Below are 19355 nucleotides of genomic sequence, written 5' to 3'. Positions count from 1 at the left end.
TGCTTCTGTGGAGCAGAAAAGTGGCAGGGAATATTTCTTTATACAGTTCACTTTTAATCATTCATCTAAAAAACAGTTTCTTCCCATTTAAAATGCCTATTCATACATTTGAGTTATTCCCTTTGGATTATCGGAAGCCAGATTACAAAATTTAGGAAATGCTACCAAGTCCTCTTTGAAGCAACAGGCACATAAATAATTTAAAACTCTGGAAACAATTTTTAGAACCTTAATGTGAAAAGTAGACTTTTTTAAATGCATATTCATCTCTGTCAAAGGCTACACTAAAAGCTTTTTGAGGGTCATACTGCGTGTGCCCCTTCCTCAGATGATGGGTAGTTTTGTGGACACAGTAAAGAGTCAACCCAGCTTCCTCAGGGACACCAGGTCACTCTTGCTGGACAGTTGCCATCAGTCGCCATGCCTAACAAACCCTTCCCTAGAAGCAGTTAGAACATACCTTGGGAGTCAGATCCATCCATCTTGGGAGTCCAGATTCATACTACCTTTTTGTCTTTGGAAATCACCAAATGAAAGTAATTGTGCCCGATGATTGAGCAGATATTCATATTGTCACACTCATTCCTTTTGTATTAACTTTTATTTACCTGTTAATGAAATCATCAAAATACAATGAGTAGGCACCTACTATGTACATCTGTCCTAGTGCTTTTGAGTGTTAATCTAAACTCATACATCAACAAACATTCTAGCCAGACAAGTAGGTGGCTAGTCAGTCCATTAAGAAACTTAATTACTAGTTTCTAGTAGCTTTAAAGTCTCATTTAACATTTAACAAATCAAAGAGCATGTCAGAGGCTGGACATCAGTGGCAGATGACGCCAAAGTCATAGGGTTTTGCCTTTGTGTACAGTGCATAGGCTCTAAAGCATGACCTGCACGTCTTGATAGTCAGGAATTTTTGGAAAAAGAAAATCACACTCTTTTGTCCACTTTTAAAAAGTGAAAAGCAGAGCCTTCATTACCCTAGTAGAGCTTAACCTAATACAATACAATGAACCAAACAGGAAGAAAGGCTTCTTCTACAAACCCTATTCAAAAGTCATTGGCCAGCTCTTTAGAAAGTTTATTAATAATTTAAATATTTAAATAACTTGTAGGTTATCCATTAGCGCTCTTCTGTTAGGCTCTACACAGCCTCTTTTGGGGCGAGGTTAGAAGTTCCAGTTTGACATGCTGTTCCTCCCAGCAAGGCCCCATTTCTTCAAGTGAGTACAGGATTGTTGATGGCTCCGTTTACAAAGTGGAAGTGATGACAACTCCCATTGATGTGGACAGTTCTCTAAACAACGTGAGGTGACTTCAGCTTATGTGGCTCGTTGCCTGACCTCTTCTTTTAAGGTATCTCTTTCTAATTTTGATCATCCATTTTATACTCAGTTTGGCAAACTCTGCTGCTTTAAATAATGCCAAGAAGGCACCACAGAGAAGAGCAATTGTGTTCCAAGGATTGGCAGTGATTATCTGCGAAGCAAACAGAAACAAATAGGATTACTGGTTTGCTTCAGTCTTGATTCTTTTTTTTTGAGACGGAGTTTCACTCTTGTCGCCCAGGCTGGTGTGCAGTGGTGTGATCTCGGCTCACTGCAAGCTCCACTTCCCGGGTTCAAGCAATTCTCCTGCCTCAGCCTCCCGAGTAGCTGGGATTACAGGCACTTGCCACCACGCCCGGCTAATTTTTTGTATGTTTAGTAGTGTCATTATCAAGAGCCCTTCCCAAATTATTGGGACTATAAGAAAAATACCTGGGTTCTGAAACTGTCATAACTCCATACTTCATTCAGACTATACTTTTAATGTCCATAGCTCAGTTTGAGAAGAAAAATACTGACTCCTCCCTATAATAAAGTGATTCTGAAACAAAGCTGTTTTTCAGAAAAGCTCTGCACAAATAAGATAGGCAATATTTAATTTTGTGGCCTAATCCAACCATAAGTGACCTTGCTTTGAGATGAATTTCCCTAAAACTATACCCAATCCATAAGAAGGTGAGCTCTTGCTCCCATCTCACAGTTACCATAGTTTCAAGTGTTTCCTCATTTCTAGTCCAATGGCTGTCTTTCCTCCCAAACTCAGAGGAGGATTCCTGCCTCCAGGCCTCTGCTCTTCCTCCCCATCTGCGATGCTTTCCTCCTGTCTAGCTTTACTCATCCTTCAAAGTCTCAGAGCTTTCCCTGACCACTAAGCTAAAACCCTTTCTGGACTTCAGCAGAGCGATTTATCCTACGAACGCCTTTCACAGTTACTTATGGTCTGGAACAATAACTTAAAGCAATAGGATTGTTCTCTCACTAACTCTTTAAGGCAGAGTTGTAACTCTTTAAGGCAGAGTTCTTATCTTGGATTTCTGACTTCCACAACCTGGTAAAAATAAAATATATATATATATATTTTTTTGAGATAGAGTCTCACTCTGTTGCCAGGCTGGAGTGCAGTGGCGCAATCTCAGCTCACTGCAACCTCCACCTCCCGGGTTCAATCTATTCTGCCTCAGCCTCCCGAGTAGCTGGGACTACAGGCACGTGCCACCACGGCCGGCTAATTTTTTGTATTTTTAGTAGAGACAGGGTTTCACCATGTTGGCCAGGATGGTCTCAATCTTATGACCTCGTGATCCGCCTGCTTCAGCCTCCCAAATAAAATACTTTTAAGCTCAATTTAGCAGGGTGACCTTAGTATGCACTTTAGTGTTCACATATGAAAATGGTGATACCACCACTGTTTATATAAGACTGTTGTGAAGCTGAGTAAAGCATGGCTCGGGTACTGGGCTCCACTTGGCCCATAATAGGTACCTCATACTGAATATAGTAGGTTAAAAAATGTTTTATCACACATTACACAACGAGCTGCAAGCCCTTCTCCCCAGTCTTGATTCAATAAGCCTCTGCACATCCCTCTTCATACAAAGCCTTGCCAGTCCATAATTAATAATGGTAGTAGGTAATAGCATAGCAAGCACATCCATGTCACAGAATCCCCACCTGGGGTTGGAAGCTTACATGTTTGGGTCTTAGCTATGAAACTGTTTCCTGTGAGCCACAATCACATCAGGATATATTGTGATGACCTGAATGCCAATCAATACCAGATCTAGGCCTGGCTCTGGTGGACGGTGTGTCTTAAATGTTCCCTTAGCAAAGCTGTCCAATTATTCCTCCCCTTCCAAGATCATGAGTCAGAATTTGACATTAAAGGAGGTGGAGCCGGATGGCTAAAGAGAACCCTCCAGCGATAGTCCTCTGCAGCAACACCAAACTGAGCTATCCATGTAAGAAAGTATCTGCACAAGATCTCTCAGGTGAGAGATCACAGTATCTGGTTTAGTGTAACAACAGGAAAAGACATACTGAAGACGAGTAGAAAGGAGGGTCTCACGCTGCCTACACACCCCTCCCCCAACCTTAGGCAGTGGAGCAGAGAGAATCTGTGAGCTTGGGAGAGGGAAGTGAGTCTGGGACTTTGCATCGGAACTTCACAAGGGAAAACAGCACCAGGCAGAATTCTGAGGCCCTGATTCCAGGCTAGAGCCCGTGAAAAGAGTATTAGGCCCACCCCAGATCAGAGGGGCATCTGCCACCCCAGTGGGAGGAAACCAAGTCTGGGCCCACTTTATAATAGACTAAAGTGGCCTTGGGCCCCAAATGATTTCAGTGGCAGCCAGGCCATAGCAACCACAGCCCTGGTACTGCACTGGTCTGGGAGTCTGTGGGTTTGGGGTGTGATCCAGCATGGCACCAGCTGCCTCAACTCCAAGCAGTGCAGCATGGTGGAACACTCCTGCTTGGGCAAAGGAGAGGGAAGAGTACGAGGGACTTTGCCTTGGAACCTGGTACCAGCCCTGCCACAGCACCAGGAAGAATCCTGAATCCCCTAATTATAGGCCATTGCTCCCAAATGGCATTTTTAAACCCACCCTGGCCAAAAGGCAATCTGCCACCCTAGCAAGATGGACCCAAACCCCAGCCAGCTTCGCCACTGGCTGACTAAAGTGGCCTTAGGCAAACCTCAGTATTGCATTGGTTTAGGAGGGACCCAGGGTGGTGCCAGCTGTGACAGCCATGGGAGTACCTGCCTTACCCCTCCCCAACTCCAGGCAACTCAGAGCAGAGAGACTCCTTCCCCTTGAGGGAAAGATAAGGGACTTTGCCTGGGAACCCCCAGGGCATTCTCTCTGATCCTCCCCAAGTATATCAGGGCTGGATATCTAGAAGTCTACAAGATAGTCACAGTGTAACTTGGCTTAGACTGCCCTCTAGTGCTGAAACAGCTGCAGTGACTGACTACATGCTTAGGGAACTCATCATCACCTTTAAATTTGTAGAAAATCTCCTGAAGATAGATGGGTATAAACAAGGGCAGACTGTGAAGACTGAAATAAACACCTAAGTCTTCAATGCCCATAGACAGATGTCCACAAGCACCAGAAAAGTTCAGAGAAATACAACCTCATCGAACAGACTAAGGTGCCAGTGACCAATCCGGGAGAGACAGAGATGTGTGACCACTTATGGAATTCAAAATAGATGTTCTGAGGAAACACCAGGAACTTCAATGAAACACGAAGACTCAATTCAGAAATTTATCAGAGAAATTCAACAGATTAAAATAATTTTTAAAAATTCAAATAGAAATCCTAGAGCTGAAAAGTACAATTAACAGACTGAAAAATGCATCAGAGTGCCTCAGACACAGAATTGCTCAAGCAGAAGAATTACTGAGCTTAAAGACAAATTATTTGAAAATACACAAATAAAAAAAAGAAAAGTATGAAGAACACTCACAAAGTCTAGAAAATAGCCTCAAAAGGGTAAATCAAGAGTCAATGGCCTTGGCCAGGTGCAGTGGCTCATGCCTGTAATCCCAGCACTTTGGGAGGCCACGGTGGGTGGATCATGAGGTCAGGAGATCGAAACCATCCTGGCTAACATGGTGAAACCCCGTCTCTACTAAAAATACAAAAAATTAGCCAGGCATGGTGGCAGGTGCCTGTAGTCCCAGCTACTTGGGAGGCTGAGGCAGGAGAATGGCATGAACCCGGGAGGCAGAGCTTGCAGTGAGCCGAGATCGCACCACTTCACTCCAGCCTGGGCAACAGAGCAAGACTCAAAAAAAAAAAAAAAAAAGAGTCAATGGCCTTAAAAGGGGGGTAGAGAAAGAGATAGAGGTAGAAAGTTTATTCAAAGAAATAATAGCAGAGAACTTTCCAAACCTAGAGAAAGATATGAATATCCAGGTACCTGAAGGTCTAGAGAAGGATATGAATATCCAGGTACAATAAGGTCAAAGAATACTAAGTAGATTCAACCCAAGTCTCAAAGGTCAAAGCAAAGAGAGGATCCTAAAGCAGTAAGAAAAAAGCAGCAGACAAGATAAAGGAGCTCTGATACATCTGGCAGCAGACTTCTTAGTAGAAACCTTAACATGTCAGGAGGAAGTGGGACGACATATTCAAAGTGCTTAAGGGGGAAGAAAAAAAAAAAAAACTGCCAACTGAGAATACTGTACCCAGCAAAGCTACTGATGCCTTCAAACACGAAGTAGAAATACTTTTCCAGACAAAATCTGAGGAAATTCATCACCACCAGAACTCTTATGAGAAAATCTAAAGGCAGTTCCTTAATCTGAAATAAAAGAACACTAACATGCAACAAGAAACCATCTGAAGGTATAAAACTCACTGGTAAAAGTAAGCATACAGACAAATTCAGAATCCTGTAATACTGTAACTGTGGTGTGTAAACCATTCATATCTTTAGTATGAAGACTAAAAGACAGATCAAAAATAAGAACTACAACAATTTGTTAAGAGACAGGCATACAGGCCGGGCACGGTGGCTCATGACTGTAATCCCAGCACTTTGGGAGGCCGAGGCGGGCGGATCACAAGGTCATGAGATCGAGACCATCCTGGCTAACATGGTGAAACCCCGTCTCTACTAAAAATACAAAAAAATTAGCCGGGTGTGGTGGCGGGCACCTGTAGTCCCAGCTACTCGGGAGGCTGAGGCAGGAGAATGGCGTGAACCTGGGAGCTTGCAGTGAGCTGAGATCAGGCCACTGCACTCCAGCCTGGGCGACAGGGTGAGACTCCGTCTCAAAAAAAAAAAAAAGAGACAGGCAAAACAAAAATATAAATAGATATAATAAAAAGTCAAAATGTCAGGAGTATAGAGTTGAAGTGTAGTTTTAAAAGTTTTTTGTTTCTTTGTGATCAAAGTTAAGTTGTCCTCAATTTAAAATAACTTGTTTTAACTGCAAGATGTTTTTTATAAGCCTCATGGTAACCAAAAAGCAAAAACCTATAATGGATATAATAAAAATAAAAAGTAAGGAATTTAAAGAGATAATCATTTATCCACAAAGACAGTAAGAAGAAAGAATGAAGTTACAAAACCAAAAAACAAAAAACAAAATAGCCGTAGTAAGTCCTTCTCTGTCAGCAATAATACTGAATGTAAATGGACCAAATTCTTAAGACATAGTTGCTGAATTTATTAAAAAACAAGACCCAACGGTATGCTGCCATACAGCATATAGTTCACCTGTAAAGACACACAGATTGAAAGTGAAGAGATAGGCCAGGCGTGATGGCTTATGCCTATAATCCCAGCACTTTGGGAGGCCAAGGTGGGCAGATTGCTTGAGGTCAGGAGTTTGAGACCAGCCTGGTCAACATGGCGAAACCCTGTCTCTACTAAAAATACAAAAATGAGCCAGGTGTGGTGGCACATGCCTGTAATCTCAGCTACTCAGGAGCCTGAGGCAGCAGAATCACTTGAACCCAGGAGGTGGAGGTTGCAGTGAGCCAAGATCATGCCACTGCACTCCAGCCTGGGTGAGAGAGCAAGACTCTGTCTCAGGAAAAAAAAAAAAAAAAAAAAAAGTGAAGGGATAGAAAAAGACATCCCACACAAATGTAAATAAAAAAACAGGTTTAACTATACCTGTAACAGACAAAATAGACTTCAAGTCAAAAACTGGAAAAAGAGACAAAGATCATTATGTAATGATGAGGGAGTCAATTCAACAAGAAGATACAACAACTGTAAATATGTATGCATCCAGTATCATCAGAGAAACCAAATATATAAAGCAAATATTAATAGATCTAAAGGGAGAGACAGACTGCAATATAATAATAGTAGGGGACATCAACGTCCTACTCACAAAAATGGACAGATTATCTAGACAGAAAATCAACAAACAAACATGGGATTTAAACTATACTCTAGACCAAATGGACCTAACTGACATTTACAAAACATTTCATCCGGCCAGGCGCGGTGGCTCACGCCTGTAATCCCAGCACTCTGGGAGGCCGAGGCAGGCAGATCAGGAGGTCAGGTGATCGAGACCATCCTGGCTAACACAGTGAAACCCTGTCTCTACTAAAAAATACAAAAAAAAATTAGCCAGGCGTGGTGGCGGGCACCTGTAGTCCCAGCTACTCGGGAGGCTGAGGCAGGAGAATGGCATGAACCCAGGAGGCGGAGCTTGCAGTGAGCCGAGTTCGCGCCACTGCACTCCAGCCTGGGCGACAGAGCGAGACTCCATCTCAAAACTCCAACTGCTACAGAATATACATTTTTCTCATCAGCACATGGAACATTCTCCAGGGGAGACCATATGTTGGGCCACAGAACAAGTCTCAACTAATTCAGAAAAATCTAAATCATATTAAGTATCTTGTCTGACCACAGTGGAATAAAACTAGAAATCAATAATGAGGAATTCTGGAAACTGTACAAATACATGGAAATTAAACATGATGCTCCTTAGTGACCAAAGGTCAATGAAGAAATTAGGAAGGAAATTTTAACATTTATTGAACAAATGAAAATGGAAACAATATACCAAAGCCTATGAGATACAGCAAAAGCAGTACTAAGAGGGAAGTTTATAATAAATGCCTACATCAAAAAAAGTAGAGATTTCAAATAAGCTAATGATCACCTCAAAGAACTAGAAAAGAACAAACCCAAATTTATCAGAATAATAATGATCAGAGCAGAAATAAATGAAACTGAAACTTAAATGAAAAGTTAGCTGTTTGAGGCCGGGCGTGGTGGCTCACACCTGTAATCCCAACACTTTGGGAGGCTGAGGCGGGCAGATCACAAGGTCAAGAGATCAAGACCATCCTGGCCAAAATGGTGAAACCCGTCTCTACTAAAAATACAAAAATTGGCTGGGCATGGTGGCGGGCGCCTGTAATCCCAGCTACCTCAGAGGCTGAGGCAGAAGAATCGTTTGAACCCAGGAGGTGAGCCAAGATCACAACTGCACTCCAGCCTTGTGATAGAGCAAGACTCCGTTTCAAAAAAAAAAAAAGAAAGAAAAGTTAGTTGTTTGAGAAGTTAAACAAAATCTATCTAAGAAAAATAGAATGAAGACCCAAATGAATAAAATCAGACCAAAATAAAAGACATTACAATAGATGCCACAGTAATATAAAGGATCATTAGAGACTTAATGAAAAACTATATAAAGGAAAACCTAAAAGAAGTAGAAAAATTCCTGGATGCATAGTCTACCAAGATTGAACCATGAAGAAACAGAAAACCTGAACAGACCAATATGAGTAACAAGATAGAAGCAGTAATAAAAGAAAAGCCCAGCACCTGATGGCTTCATTGCTAAATTCTATCTAACATTAAAAAAAAAATCAATAGCAATTCTACTCAAACTATTCCAAAAAATTGAAGAATATTTCCAAACTCGGTTCTGCAAGGCCAGCATTACCCTGATACCAAAACAGGACAAAGACACAACAAAAAATGAAAACTACAGGCCAATATTTCTGATGAACACAGATGCAAAAGTCCTCAACGAAATATCAGCCAACCAAATTCAATAATACATTAAAAAGATCATTCACCATGATCAAGTGGGATCCATCCCAGAGATGCAAGGATGATTCGACATATGCAAACCAATAAATGTAATACATCACATTAACAGAATCAAGAACAAAAATCATGTAATCATTTCAATAGATGGTAAAAAAGCATTTAATAAAATTCAACATACCATCATGATAGAAACTCTCAATGTGCCGGATATGGTGGCTCACTCCTGTAATCCCAGCACTTTGAGAGGCCGAGGCAGGCAGATCACTTGAGGTCAGGAGTTTAAGACCAGCCTGGCCAACATGGCAAAACCTCATCTCCACTAAAAATACAAAAATTAGTTGGGCATGGTGATGTGCACGTGTAGTCCCAGCTACCAGCTACTCAGGAGGCTGAAGCACAAGAATCATTTGAACCTGGGAGGCAGGGGTTGTAGTGAGCTGAGATCATGCCACTGCACTCCAGCCTGTGAGACAGAATGAAACTGTGTCAAAAAAAAAAAAAAAAAAGAAAAGAAAATCTCAACAAACTGAGTATAGAAAGAACATACCTAAAAACAATAAGGCCATACATGACAAACCCACAGCTAATATCATATGGCGAAAAACTGAAACTCTTCTAAGATCTGGAATAAGACAAGGATGCCTACTTTCATTATTTTTGTTCAACATAATACTGGAAGTCCTAGCCAGAGCAATTAGGCAAGAGAAAGAAATAAAGGGCATCCAAATTGAAAAGAAGTCAAACTGTCTTTGTTTGAGGATGATATGATCTTACATTTTGAAAAACCTAAACACGCCATCAAAAAACTGGTAGAACTGATAAATTCAGTAAAGTCACAGGATACAAAATCAACACATCCAAATCAGGAATATTTCTATATGCTAACAGCAAACAATCTAAAAAACTTATAGCAATGCAAGAATAAAATAAATCAAAAAGAGAGCAATCCCATTTACAATAGGTATAAAAATATAAAATACCTAGGAATAAATTTAACCAAAGAAGTAAAAAATCTCTATAATGAAAACTGTAAAATAGGGATGAAAAAATTGAACAGGACACAAAAAATGTAAAAATATCCTATGGTTCATGGATTGGAAGAACTAGCATAATGTCCACACTACCCAAAGTAATCTACAAATTGAATGCAATTCCTATAAAATACCAATGACATTCTTTACAGAAGTAGAAAAAAAATCCTAAATTTTGTATGGAACCACAGAAAACCCCGGATAGCCAAACCAATCCTGGGCAAAAAGAATGAAGCTGAAGGCATCACACTACCTGACTTCAAAATATACTACAAAGTTTTAGTAAACAAAGCAGCATGGTATTGGTATAAAAACAGACACATAGACCAATGGAACAGAACAGAGAATCTAGAAATATGTATTGCAACCATGTATATGCAACCAACTCATTTTGACAAAGGCACCAAGAAAATATAATTGGGAAAGGACGATCTCTTCAATAAATGGTGCTGGGAAAATTGGATATTCATATGCAGAAGAAATGAAACTAGACCCCTATCTCTTACTATATAGAAAAATATAGAAAAATCCAGTCAAAATAGATTAAAGACTAATCTAAGACTTGAAATTATAAAACTAGAAGAAAACACTGGGATAATGCTTTAGGACATTGGTCTGGACAAAGATCTCTTTGGTAAGACCTCAAAAGCACAGGCAACAAAGGCGAAAACAGAAAAATGGGATTACATTAAGCTAAAAAGCTTCTGTACAGCAAAGAAACAATCAACAAAGTTAAGAGACAACCTACAGAATAACAGAAATTATTTGCAAACTATGCATCCAACAAGGGATTAGTAACCAGAATATATAAGGAACTCAAACAACTCAATAGCAAAAAAAGCCAAATAATCCAATTTTAAAATGGGCAAGAGATCTGAATAGAGATTTATCCCAAAAGATGACATTCAAATGGCCAAAAGGCATATGAAAATATGCTCAACAACACTAATCAATCAGGGAAATGCAAACCAAATCCAAAATAAGGTTATCACCTCCCCTCAGTTAAAATGACCACTATCAAAAAGACAGTAAGTAACAGATGCTGGTGAAGATGTGGAAAAAGGGGAATGCTTGTACACTGTTGGTGGGAATGTAATAATTTACATTATTAAAGTCACTATGAAAAAACCATATGGAGGTTCCTCAAAAAGCTAAAACTAGAACTACCATATGATCTAGCAATCTCATTGCTGGGTGCATATCCAAAAGAAAGGAAATCAAAAAAGAAGAGAAAAAAAAAAAAGAAAGAAAGGAAATGAGTGTATCAAAGAGATAGCCGCACTCCCATGTTTACTGTAGCACTGTTCACAACAGCCAAGATATGGAATCAACTCAAGTGTCCATCAACACTTAGGATGAATGGATAAGGAAAATGTGGTATATATATATATAAATATATATATATAAATATTATATATTTATATATAACACAATGGAATATTATTCAGCTATTAAAGAATGAAATCCTGTCATTTGTAGCAAAACGAACGAAACTGGAGAACATTATGTTAAGTGAAATAAGCCAGGCACAGAAAAACAAATATCACCCGTTCTCACTCATGTGGGAGCTAAAAAAAATGAGTCTCATGGAGGTAGTGAGTAAAATGGTGGTTACCAGAGGCTGGGAAGGGTTGGAGGAAGCAGGAGATGAAGAGAAATTGGTTAATGGGTACAAAAATACAGTAAGATAGATGACATGATAGTAGACTAGAGCAATTATAGTTAACAAGAATGTATGATATATTTCAAAAGAGCTAGAAGAATGTTCCCAATGCAAGGAAATTATAAATGTTTGAGATGATGGATAACCCAGCTACCCTGATTTTTGATCATTAGACTTTGTCTGCATATATCAAAATATTACATGTACCACATAAATATGTACATTATGTATCAATTTTTTAAAAACATGGCATTAATTAATGCTTTGTTAATATTTTATTTGTACCATTCTGTTCTTACTACAAGTAGTGTTTATCCTACAGGGAACCATTAAGAAAAAGAATAACTTGCAACTGCAGTAACCTGTATAGTGGTAACTTAATGCTTTCTACTCAATTTATTCAATGAACATTACTACTAAGCAGCTACTCTGCGCTAAGCACTCCACTATATCCCAGATAAATTATGGTGAGCAAAATGAAAGTCCCCCTCCTTTACAGAGAAAGTCTAGTGATTAAGACAAGACCAAACACAAAGAATACATAACATTGATGTCATAAATATAAATTACAAGCTGATTTGTGCTATGAAAAAAGATGAAGACAGGTAGGTAGACTTAGCAGTCTACAAGAATGAGCCAAAATGCTTCAGGGCAGGGGGTCTTGCTATCATAATCTTAAATAATACTCACATCTTGGACTTTCTGGATGAAAGGATCTTTCCATTCAAAGACCACAAAAAACAACTGAGCACTTTTTTCGGCAGCTGGCCTCTGGTCAATGTAGTTAACCACACTTGTCTAGGTATGGAGGAGAGAAAGCAGTGTTACCACCTCTGTGTGCCCTTCCCTCGCCTGTGCCCAAGGAAAGGAGAGAGAGTAGGCAGGGGATCATAGTCTGTGGTTCTCCTCACACTATCTTTTGGAGAGAGACTGGCAAAAATCTCATATATACAAGATCCTGACATTGGTAGCAAAGCCAAGGCTTTACCTTGGTTTCCACAGTTCTCTGGGGAAATGGGATCTGTGATTTACAATAGGTGTTGGATTGTCACTGAAATTTGTCACTAGGTATCTGTACTCACAATTAAACCATATTCAGGCCAGGCATGTTGGCTCACGTCTGTAATCCCAACACTTTGGGAGGCCGAGCCAGGCAGATCACCTGAGGTCAGGAGTTTGAGACCAGCCTGGTCAACATGGTTAAGCCCCGTCTCTACTGAAAATACAAAAATTAGCTGGGTGTGGTGGTGGGCGCCTGTAATCCCAGCTACTCAGGAGGCTGAGCAGGAGAATCACTTGAATCTGGGAGGCAGAGGTTGCAGTGAGCCAAAATTGCACCACTGCACTCCAGCCTGGGGGACAGAGCAAGACTCTGTCTCCAAAAAAAATAAAATATTAAAAATAAACCATATTCAAACTACCATGTAAGACTCACAATTAAAAGCAATAAAAATTCCAAATTTCAAAATACTTGGTTTTCAGATCAAGTATTTGTCTGAACTTTCAACCCTTGTTTCAACCCTTCAAGTTTACAGGGATAAAGCACAGCTGCATAGATCCACACAGCTGAGCATTCCCTGTAAATACTTAGTAGGTGTGCTTGGTGAGATCTGGTTGTCAATTACTAAAGAGGCTGTGTGGTGTAACGGAGAGCAGACAGGTAAAAAGGTGGAGAGCAGACAGGTAAAAAGGCAGAAACCAGCTCCACCCAGAGGCTCGGATCCATCATCGAAGCTGAGCCTCAGCTTTGCCACCCACAAAGTTGAACAAAATGCCTACGTCAGTACAGTATAGGGGCATACCTATGTGAGAGCACTCTAAACTCTAAAATGTGATTTTAAAACACATTTTTTAGTTTTGTTCAAAAGAGCTCATAACGCCAACAAAAGACTTCCAATTTAGACAGTAATAAAAGATGCTAAAATTTCTTAAATGTACAGGTTCACTAGAGTTTTCACCCTTTGGGTTCGGATCACAGTAGGAGCTACTAGAAGAGCCAGAGTAGACGGGGGTGAACTTAATTGTAAGGTAAGTGAACACAGTCTCCTTCCTCGGAGCTACTGTGGGGCCAGATAAGACAGGACTTGAATTTCTTGGAGCAAATTTGGAGGTAAAACTCTGGGAGATGACAGTTATCTTACAAAACAGGAAGATCTTAAGGTCCAGTCACCAGGAGGGGTTGTCACTTCCCAAGGTGGGAAAAATAGCCTTGCTTCCTTGAAGAAAACTGGCTTTGAGCCTCTTCCAAGTATCCAGCCTGGACTAGTCTGAGGAGCTAGGGCTCATGAAAGGGCCCTGTTTAAGACTAACCCAAGACAGTCCTCTCCGGCCTAACTTCTGGCCAGTGATGGCCTAGTTGGCTGGAGTGCGTCCTTCTGCTCCAGATGAGCATCCCGAGCCACTGGGATACAGGAGGAAAAGACTAGCTTTTTTTAGTATTTATTTTTATCTCGTCCTTTTAACATTCCTATTTTTGAATGTTTAAAGTGTATATAACACTAAGACAATAATAGTATATCACCTGCAAAGTTATATGTATATAGAGTATATGATCAAAAAGTTTTTACTAATGGGAAATCTGATCAAAAAGCTTTCAGCCCACTGGCCTAGCAGCCAGGAGATACACCTGGCATCTCTTGCTGTGACACCTGTGAGAGCTGAAGATGACCTTAGGAAAAGGATCAACATGCACACTTGGGACCACTGCGTCTAGTCTCTCTTCCCTGCAAATAATCAGTGTGCTAGGCCACGGCCAGCCCCTCGCAGTGCTGCTAGATGCAGGGTATCAGACACGGCTGGGTGAGTTACTGACCTCTCTGCAAGCCACAATGATCTCTGCCCCACACATGCATTCCGTGAGGACTGGCCGGTATGTGCGCTGCCTGCAGAAGCAAACACAGACTCCCTGGCACAGCATATGAAGCCCTCCATGGGGGTCCCTTCTCATCGTGACCAAGGCCTACTCACCCTTAAGGCCCTGCTCAAAGGACCCTTCTCTGCAAAGCTTCCCTCCACCTCAGACTCGAATGTGGAAAAGTCACTAGCAGTTTTGAGCAAACCCAGAGCCACCTACCTCCTGCCGGAACTCCACTGCTTCCCGCCCATCCTCCTCCTTGGTCTTCACCAGTGACATCTTGACCCAGGTGCGGAAGCCCCCAGAGAACTTCCAGCTGGAATAGGCACTCTCACAGGCCTGCATGAAGCCTACCCTGTTTGGGCTTGGAGGAAGGAAGGAGAAGGAAGATCCAGGTCTGGCAGCAGGAGTTGAAGCCCCCACTGCAAGCTGGTTTCTTTGCTGGCACAACCAGGATGCTGCCCACTCCCTGCCTCCTCTCCAAATTGTGGTTGCCTCAACAGGGCTGTCAGTCACCAGCAAAAGCAAGGCCCATCCCTCTTTTCTCTCCATTTGGTTTCCAAATGGAGGGGTAGTCACTGGCCTCAAGGCAGGAACATGATCCTTGAAGCTCCCAATGGGAGAAATCCTCCTCCCTCCCCCCATTATTCCTGTCGACTGCTACCAAAGCTGTCAGCAATGAAGTTGGCAGAAGCTCCCCAGAACATGGCGCTCACGGCTCCTCAGAGAACTCTGGACTTGAGCAGAGCCTGAGGAAGCCCTCAGCGGCCTGTCAGCTCCCATGGAAGGCCCAAAGAGGGGAAGAGGGTTCCTTAGGGAGGTCTCAGCCAGATGGGTCACCTACAGCATCAGCCCCCAGACAGTGCAGATGCAGCAAAATCAAAGCGAACATAAAAACAAGTAAAAACTGCAGCAGCGTACCGAGGAAGCTCACTAAAGGAGCGTGGAGTGGGGGCGGGATCCCGGGGAAAGTCTTCCAGGAGGACGGCAAGATGGCCAGCTTGAAGCAGGGAAGGGAGAGAGAATTCTAGGTGGCAGAAAGGGTGGAAAATGCTAAGGCAGAGACTCCGAGCTCTGGGGTGGAAGAACAAAGCAGTGCTGGTGTGGAATGGAGGCAGCTCGCTGCATGTCCAGCTGGTGAGCTGCCTCCCTGCCCCTGTAGCTCCCTCCCTGCTTGCTCTGAATGGAGCCTCTGGGCTCAGCAGGACCTGGTAGGAACTGAGTCCCTCTCAGCTCAGACACATGAAGAAAATTCTCCTGCCCTCTAGGCTCTACGGTGTGACCCCAAAGCAGTGCGTGTGGAGCAGACAAGAACTTTCTGATGGTCAGGGGACATTCATCACTGTAAATCAAAGACTAAGAGAGGTGGCAGAGCTTATATCCTCATACTAGAGATGCAGTAGACCCTTGAACAACACAGGTTTGAACTGGGTGGGTCCATTCACATGCGGCTTTTCTTTTGCCTCTGCCACTCCTGAGAGCAAGACCAAACCCCCTCCTCCTCAGCCTACTCAACATGAAGGCGATGAGGATGAAGGCCTTTACAATGATCACTTCCACTTAATGAATAGTAAGTATATTTTCTCTTATGATTTCCTTTTTTTTTTTGAGACGGAGTCTCGCTCTGTTGCCCAGGCTGGAGTGCAGTGGCGCAATCTCAGCTCACTGCAACCTCCGCCTCCTGGGTTCAATCGATTCTCCTGCCTCAGCCTCTTGAGTAGCTGGGACTACAGGTGCCCGCTACCACGCCTGGTTAATTTTTTGTATTTTTAGTAGAGATGGGGTTTCACCATGTCAGCCAGGATGGTCTCCATCTCCTGACCTCGTGATCTGCCCACCAAGGCCTCCCAGAGTGCTGGGATTACAGGTGTGAGCCACCGCACCTGGCCATGATTTTCTTAATAACATTTTTTTTCTCTGGTTTGCTTTATCATAAGAATACAGTCTATGATATATATAACCACAAAATATGTGTTGTTTATGTTATTGGTAAGGCTTCTGTCAACAGCAGGCTCTTAGTAGTTAAGTTTTGGGGGAGTCAAAAGTTATACACAAATTTTTGGCTGCATAGGCAGGAGTGGTTAAGTTTGGTAACCCCAAACCCCAAGTTGTTCAAGGACCAACTGTATTTCAGGCAAATGCACACTGAGCCCGCACTAAGGGCAAGATGTGGTTCCCGTGCGCACTGTGGGGGAAACCAAGGAATCACACAAGAACTTGCCCTCAAAGGGACTTACAAATCAAAGGCAACTTCCCCCTACTCCTCAGCAGCCCCAGGCAATGGCGAGACCAAATGATCTCTCTGGAACCAGCCAGCACTATGTGCATGGAAGCCAGCATGCTCCTCCACACCAGATTTGCTTAACTTTGTGATAAGATGTTGAGTGGACCGGCCAAGCTCATGAGGTCCCTTCCTGGGCCAGTGGGTCATCTGAGAATGCCCCTTCCCTTCCCTGCCCTCACCCCTCTGCTCTAGCCCAGGGATATACACGGCTGGAATGAGATAAAAAGTAGACAGTAAGCCCACTGTGAACTCTAAAAGGCCACCTTTGCAGGAACTCCTGGAAAGAAGAGAAGAGGAGGTAATCAATGGCGCTGAAGTCCTCACTACTCTCGTTCAGGCGGAACTGGAGGAAGACCAGCTCCCGCTTTTTCACTTCCCGGGGCCCCTGGACAATCAGGGCAGATTTCTGCAGAGAGACAAAGGACAGAGTCTCAGTCCTGGGAGAGCACACAGAGGCCTCTGGGTCTGAGGGCAGAAGTACTGACTGGAAAGCCCATAGCTCCTTGCCCAGTGGTCTCCAAAGGGACCACTAGCCAGACCCTCCTGTTCAGGCAAGAACAGGCCTGGGCTGGGACTCACGCTCATTCCTGGGGAGTTTTCCCCGTACGATGCCCGACCAGAGCTGAATGTAGCTCATCCTCTGTCCACTTTTCTCATTGGTTGTTTGAGTTATGGAAGCTCTTAATTTAACAAGGATGATCACTTTCATCTGTTATGTGTGCCAATCTTTTCTTCCAGTCTGTCATTTTTCTTTTGTTTCCAATGTCATTTGTCCTATGGAAACTTTAATGTAGTGAAACCTATAAATCCTTTTCTTTATGGCTTTGGGTTTTGCTTGCTGAGGAAAGCCAAAATTCTATCAATATTCTCCTCTATTTCTTTATAGCACTTTTAAATCTTTTTTACATTTAGATACTTTATATACTTTAAGCTCTGCATATAGTGTGAAATAGGGCTCTAACTCCTACTTCCCAAACAATGCATAGAGACAGGTTTTAAAGCCTCTTCCCCTCCCTCCTTTATTCTATACTAAATTCAATACAGAACCAATATCTACGTCTGCTCCTGGCCCTAGCAGAGCCCACACATTTGTCTGTCTCTGTCCAGTACTGTGCTGCTTTCATTCCTGTGGTTTTTCCACTGTTCTGAGATCTGGGAAGGTGCCCTCCCTACTACTCTTCCCCATCCCCAAACTTGTCTTGGTTATTTTTGAACATGTTCTAAGTATTCTTTAAAACTAGCTTGCTTAGTTCCACAAAAAAAATTCACTGGGACTTTTAACTGTGATAGAAACTGAATTTATAGATTAATTTTAGAAAAAAGTGTCTTTTACATCAACTTTTATAAATAAATGCTCTAAAGATATTTGAAAAAGAGTGAGTACACTGTCAGTTACAAAGTTTTGTGCCCCCACATGTATACACACATATACATACTCTAAATTTATTAACTGCACCATTCAATTCTTATCTTTTCTAGTTTTTGTCTATTTGATCTGTGAATTTCTGAAAGGGGTATTTAAATCGTGCTCTAAAGTGATGGTATTTTTTACTTCTAACGGGTTTTGCTTAAGACATATAAATGTCATGCTGTTTTGAACATTAAGTTTTGGAACTGTTCAGTCATCTTAGTGGAGAGTATGGAGTTGAACCTCTTATCAATATTAAACATCCTTCTTTCAACCTTTTGCACATGGAATTCCATACTGACTATTAATATTGCTGCTTCTGGTTTTCGTTGCATTTTCCCAAGACAGCTTTGTCCATCTACTTATTTTTCAACCTTTCTGTACCATTTTAAGTGTGCAACAGAAAGCACTGTCTCCGGTTTCTATTATCCATTTCTTCCTTTAGTACTAGAACGGCTTTTCTAACCCAGATTTCAGCAGAATCCACTCCCCCTGCTGGAGTCTCATCTCTGCCCTCAAACGTAGCCATGTGATGGAAGTTCCTAATGTGCGAAAGAAAAGGGGACTCATTCAACTCCACGCCATTTCCTGAAAAGGGAACTGCTTGCCCTCCACTTCTTACCTTCCCAGGCCTGGGCATGTGTGCGCACGCGCACACACACACACACACACACACACACACACACACTGCCCACATGGACCAGAACAAGGCCCAGGGGACAGCACAGTGACAGAAGTCATGGCTGGACCATCCTATGAGGCAACACTGCCCACTACGCCACACAGCCTGCATGCCAGGACTGTTCTCAGAGAGAGAATGAGGCTTCTCCCTCATCTCAGTCATTGTATTTGCGGGTTTTGTTTTTATTTGGTAGCTTAGCCTATACTCTGACTAATACACAATTTATTAGCTGACACTGGAGTGTTGTTTTTTTTTTTTTTTGAGACGGAGCCTCACTCTGTTGCCCAGGCTGGAGTGCAGTGGGGCGATCTCGGCTCACTGCAAGCTCTGCCTCTGGGGTTCAAGCGATTCTCCTGTCTCGTCCTCCTGAGTAGCTGGGACTACCAGCACGTGCCACTACACCCGCCTGATTTTTTTTTTTTTATTTTTAGTAGAGATGGGGTTTCACCATGTTAGCCAGGATGGTCTCGATCTCCTGACCTCGTGATCCACCCACCTCGGCCTCCCAAAGTGCTGGGATTATAGGCGTGAGCCACCATGCCCAGCTGGAGTGTTTT

At 42.4% G+C, this 19355-nt stretch overlaps 1 protein-coding gene across 5 annotated transcripts in view; it reads right to left on the bottom strand.

The window, feature by feature from the left end:
* Nucleotides 1-582: 582 nt before the first annotated feature.
* Nucleotides 583-19355, bottom strand: part of PACC1 (proton activated chloride channel 1) — a 69547-nt gene continuing 50774 nt past the window's right edge. For 3 of the 5 annotated variants that reach the window (XM_058430575.1, XM_032136429.2, XM_058430576.1), the window contains 4 exons: nt 16972-17114; nt 14644-14788; nt 12261-12368; nt 583-1485 (listed from right to left, as the gene is read on the bottom strand). In XM_058430575.1, coding sequence (XP_058286558.1) covers nt 1324-1485; nt 12261-12368; nt 14644-14788; nt 16972-17114 — 558 coding nt within the window. In that variant the 3' untranslated portion in view covers nt 583-1323. The remainder of the gene's footprint in view (nt 1486-12260; nt 12369-14643; nt 14789-16971; nt 17115-19355) is intronic. The other 2 variants (XM_058430577.1, XM_032753813.2) reach the window with 2 other exon arrangements.

The sequence above is a fragment of the Hylobates moloch genome, unplaced genomic scaffold, assembly GCF_009828535.3.
Source record: "Hylobates moloch isolate HMO894 unplaced genomic scaffold, HMol_V3 SCAFFOLD_18, whole genome shotgun sequence".
NCBI classification, from domain to species: Eukaryota; Metazoa; Chordata; class Mammalia; order Primates; family Hylobatidae; genus Hylobates; species Hylobates moloch.
The sequence above is the reverse complement of the archived record's forward strand: the minus strand, read 5'-3'. Positions and strand labels throughout refer to the sequence as shown.